Source organism: Helobdella robusta, assembly GCF_000326865.2.
Source record: "Helobdella robusta unplaced genomic scaffold HELROscaffold_59, whole genome shotgun sequence".
In the NCBI taxonomy this organism is placed as follows: Eukaryota; Metazoa; Annelida; class Clitellata; order Rhynchobdellida; family Glossiphoniidae; genus Helobdella; species Helobdella robusta.
In genome coordinates this window covers 222,151-225,801 of record NW_008705322.1, presented here as the reverse complement: position 1 = coordinate 225,801, position 3,651 = coordinate 222,151, and the positions used below count along the sequence as shown (strand labels likewise).

At 35.1% G+C, this 3,651-nt stretch overlaps 1 protein-coding gene across 1 annotated transcript; it reads left to right on the top strand.

The window, feature by feature from the left end:
• Positions 1–1,446: 1,446 nt before the first annotated feature.
• Positions 1,447–2,173, top strand: HELRODRAFT_128595 (hypothetical protein; the record flags this gene model as incomplete). The annotated part of the gene is made up of 2 exons (XM_009028866.1): positions 1,447–1,523; positions 2,086–2,173. Coding segments are annotated over 2 exons (165 nt in total), but the record flags the coding sequence as incomplete, so codon positions are not given.
• Between the last annotated feature and the right edge of the window lie 1,478 nt (positions 2,174–3,651).

The window sequence follows — 3,651 nt, the reverse complement described above, 5'->3', positions numbered from 1 at the left end:
CAACTACATCTACCACAGAAACAACAACTTTAACAACTACAGGTACAACAACTTCAACAACAACTGATACAACAACTTCAATAACTACAGGTACAACAAGTACATCTACCACAGCTACAACAACTTCAACAACAACTGATACAACAACTACAACTACCACTACCACAGTAACAACATCATCAAAAACAACATCATCAACAACAACATCAGCAACAATATCAACAACAACATCATCAACAACAACATCATCAACAACAACATCAACAACAACAACATCAACAACAACAACAACATCATCAATAACATCAACAACTACAACAACATTAATAACAACATCATCAAAACAACATCATCAACAAAAACATCATTAACAACAACATTATCAACAACAACATCAACAACAACATCAACAACTTTACAACAACATCATCATAAGACTAAATGATTGATGATGGTATCCTAGTGCTGAATATGGTAAAACAACGAGCAAACATATGTACACAAATTATTCCTTAGAAACTTCCACCATGCAAAAACAACAACAACAACAACATAAACAACAATGATCATAGCAAACCGCAACAACAACAAAAACAACAACAACAACCACAACAACCCCCAAAACAACAAAAGCTACTATCATAACGACAACGACACTGATAACGTCAGCAAAAAAAAAGCGTCTCACCTGACCAAAAACAGGGATGTGAGAGTACTGCTGATGCTGAGGATGATGATAAAATAATCGGAGTGAAAAAATCACTGAAGGAAAAAAGACAGGTTGAATGAATAAAAGAATGAATGAATGAATTAATGGATGGATGGATGGATGGATGGATGATTGAATGAATGAATGAATGAATGAATGAATGAATGAATGAATGAATGAATGAATGAATGAATGAATGAATGAATGAATGAATGAATGAATGAATGAATGAATGAATGAATGAATGAATGAATGAATGAATGAATGAATGAATGAATGAATGAATGAATGAATGAATGAATGAATGAATGAATGAATGAATGAATGAATGAATGAATGAATGAATGAATGAATGAATGAATGAATGAATGAATGAATGAATGAATGAATGAATGAATGAATGAATGAATGAATGAATGAATGAATGAATGAATGAATGAATGAATGAATGAATGAATGAATGAATGAATGAATGAATGAATGAATGAATGAATGAATGAATGAATGAATGAATGAATGAATAGGTGAATGAATGAATTAATAGATGAATAAATTTATATATAGATTAATGAATGAATAAACCGTGAAACAAATTTCAGAGTGAAAAACGCTGGAGCGAATGTGTCAAGGGAATGAATGGAAAAATGAATGAACAAAAAAATGATTAAAACGACAAATATATAAACAAACAAACAAACAAACAAACAAACAAACGAACGAACGAACAAACGAACAAACAACACATCCGTTTAAGCATAAACGCCAGGGAACGCAGACGGATGCATGATCTGAATGACGCACTGGATGAATTGAGGTTGGTCTCTTCTGCCTGTCTGTCTATCTTGCATTAAGTATGTCTGTCTCTCTGTCTGACTGTCTGTCTCGTTCTAGGCCTGTCTGTTAATATGTCTATCTGTCAGTTATTAAGTCTTTTTATCTGTAGGTCGGTAAATGAAGGCAGGATATTTTCTTTGATGAATTTTTTGTTGGATTCGGTCAAAGTTATCAGATCGGTCTTTTTCAAGTTTTCCAACTTCACATCTTCAACTTATCAACTCCTTATGTTCGTAATTTAAATAGGGACTCGCATCTCTAATAATAATTTTTCAAATTAATTTTTTCGTCGGTATACGGACGTCAATGATGACGTCATTATCCAGTTAATGTTCAACTGGATTCGTCATCTAAGTGCCCATTTACCTCTTGAATGTAGGCCTGTGGGTTTCACTGTTTAAATGCTTTTCATAAATATCTCTCTCTATGTATGTTTATGGTTTGTTCGTATGCCTACCTATATATCCGTATGTTTATTTTTATTGCTTTGTTTTAGCGAGCCAGCCAATCATGTAACTCCACGACAACCTACTCACAAACAGATCAGTCATTCCATACGCGCACAGTCCCTCGGTCAGGAAACTTTCAAAAATCGCGACGCTCCTATTGGCCAAAAATTTCATCCTGATGCAAGCCAATGCACTGGAAGAGCTGAGACGTTTCCTTGGTTACCCGCCAACCAATCAGATCTCTCATAACCTCAGTCACAATCCCCATAGCAACAACAACATCAACAACAACAACAGCAACAACAACAACAACATCAACAACATAAGCGGTAGTAACCATAGCAACCGTAGCAACAACAACAGTAAACATAGCGATAAAGATGTCATTATTGGTCTAAATAACAACAACAACAACATCAACAATAACAACGATAGCAACAACAACAGCAACGAAATCAACAAAACAACCAACACCAGTCTGAAAACTTCGAATTACGACATTAACAATATTGTTGCTAAGAATTTCAATCATAAAAACAAATTGAACGGCAACAACAACAACAACCTCAACAACAACAACAACATCAGTTATCATAAAGACAACAACATCAACAACAACAACAAACCCATCCTCGTCGATAACGAAAATGAAATGGAGAAGACAATGATGAAGCATCAGCCCTTTCTGCAACGAAACATCAACAACAACAACATCAACAACAACAACAATATCAACACCAACAACAACAACATTAGTGTTAATAATAATAATATTAGTAACAACAATAATAATAATAATAATAATAATAATAGCGATATTAATAGTAGCAGTAACAACATTAACAGCAATAACAGTAACAACAACGCCAACAAATTTCACAAAGTCAAATCTTTCCTGAGTATAGAAGAATGCATAAACACAAAATACAGTGGCGTCAACAACATTAACAACAACAACACAAAAACATCAACAACTACAACAACAACAACGACAAAAGCAATATTCAGCCCGTGGTTTGCCGACCAAATTTGTGGTACTAACGACAACAATGACAGCCGTAGCAACAACAACATCAACTACAACAACAACATCAACAACGGATATAACAACATCAGTAATAATAACATTAACGGCGTTTTTAACAACACCATCAACAACCACAGCCACAACAACAACAACAACGATAATAATAATAGTAAACACAGCATTAATAATGTTAATAACAACAATACGCCAACAAGCAGTAAGTTGATTCCAGCTCAACTACCACTACCATTATCAGCACTCCCTCTCCATCCACATCATCATCATCACCACCCCAACAGTCTCTCACCTTCTCCGATATTACCGCTACTACCATCATCACCGCCATCATCATCATCATCGTCGTTCTTATCACCATCACTCCATCATCAGCAGCGGCATTTCATTAATGCGATAACTTCCTTTACTCCATTTTACCATCATCATCAACAACAACAACATCAGCAGCAGCAGCAGCAAAATATTAATCATCATCATCATCTTTTTCCTACTAACTATGCCCCCCACCACCACCACCATCATCATCATCAGTTCACTCCTCATCATTCTCATCATCATCTATCCCATTTCCTGTTGGCTAGTCTCAGATGTAACATACCACCAGCAGCAACAAC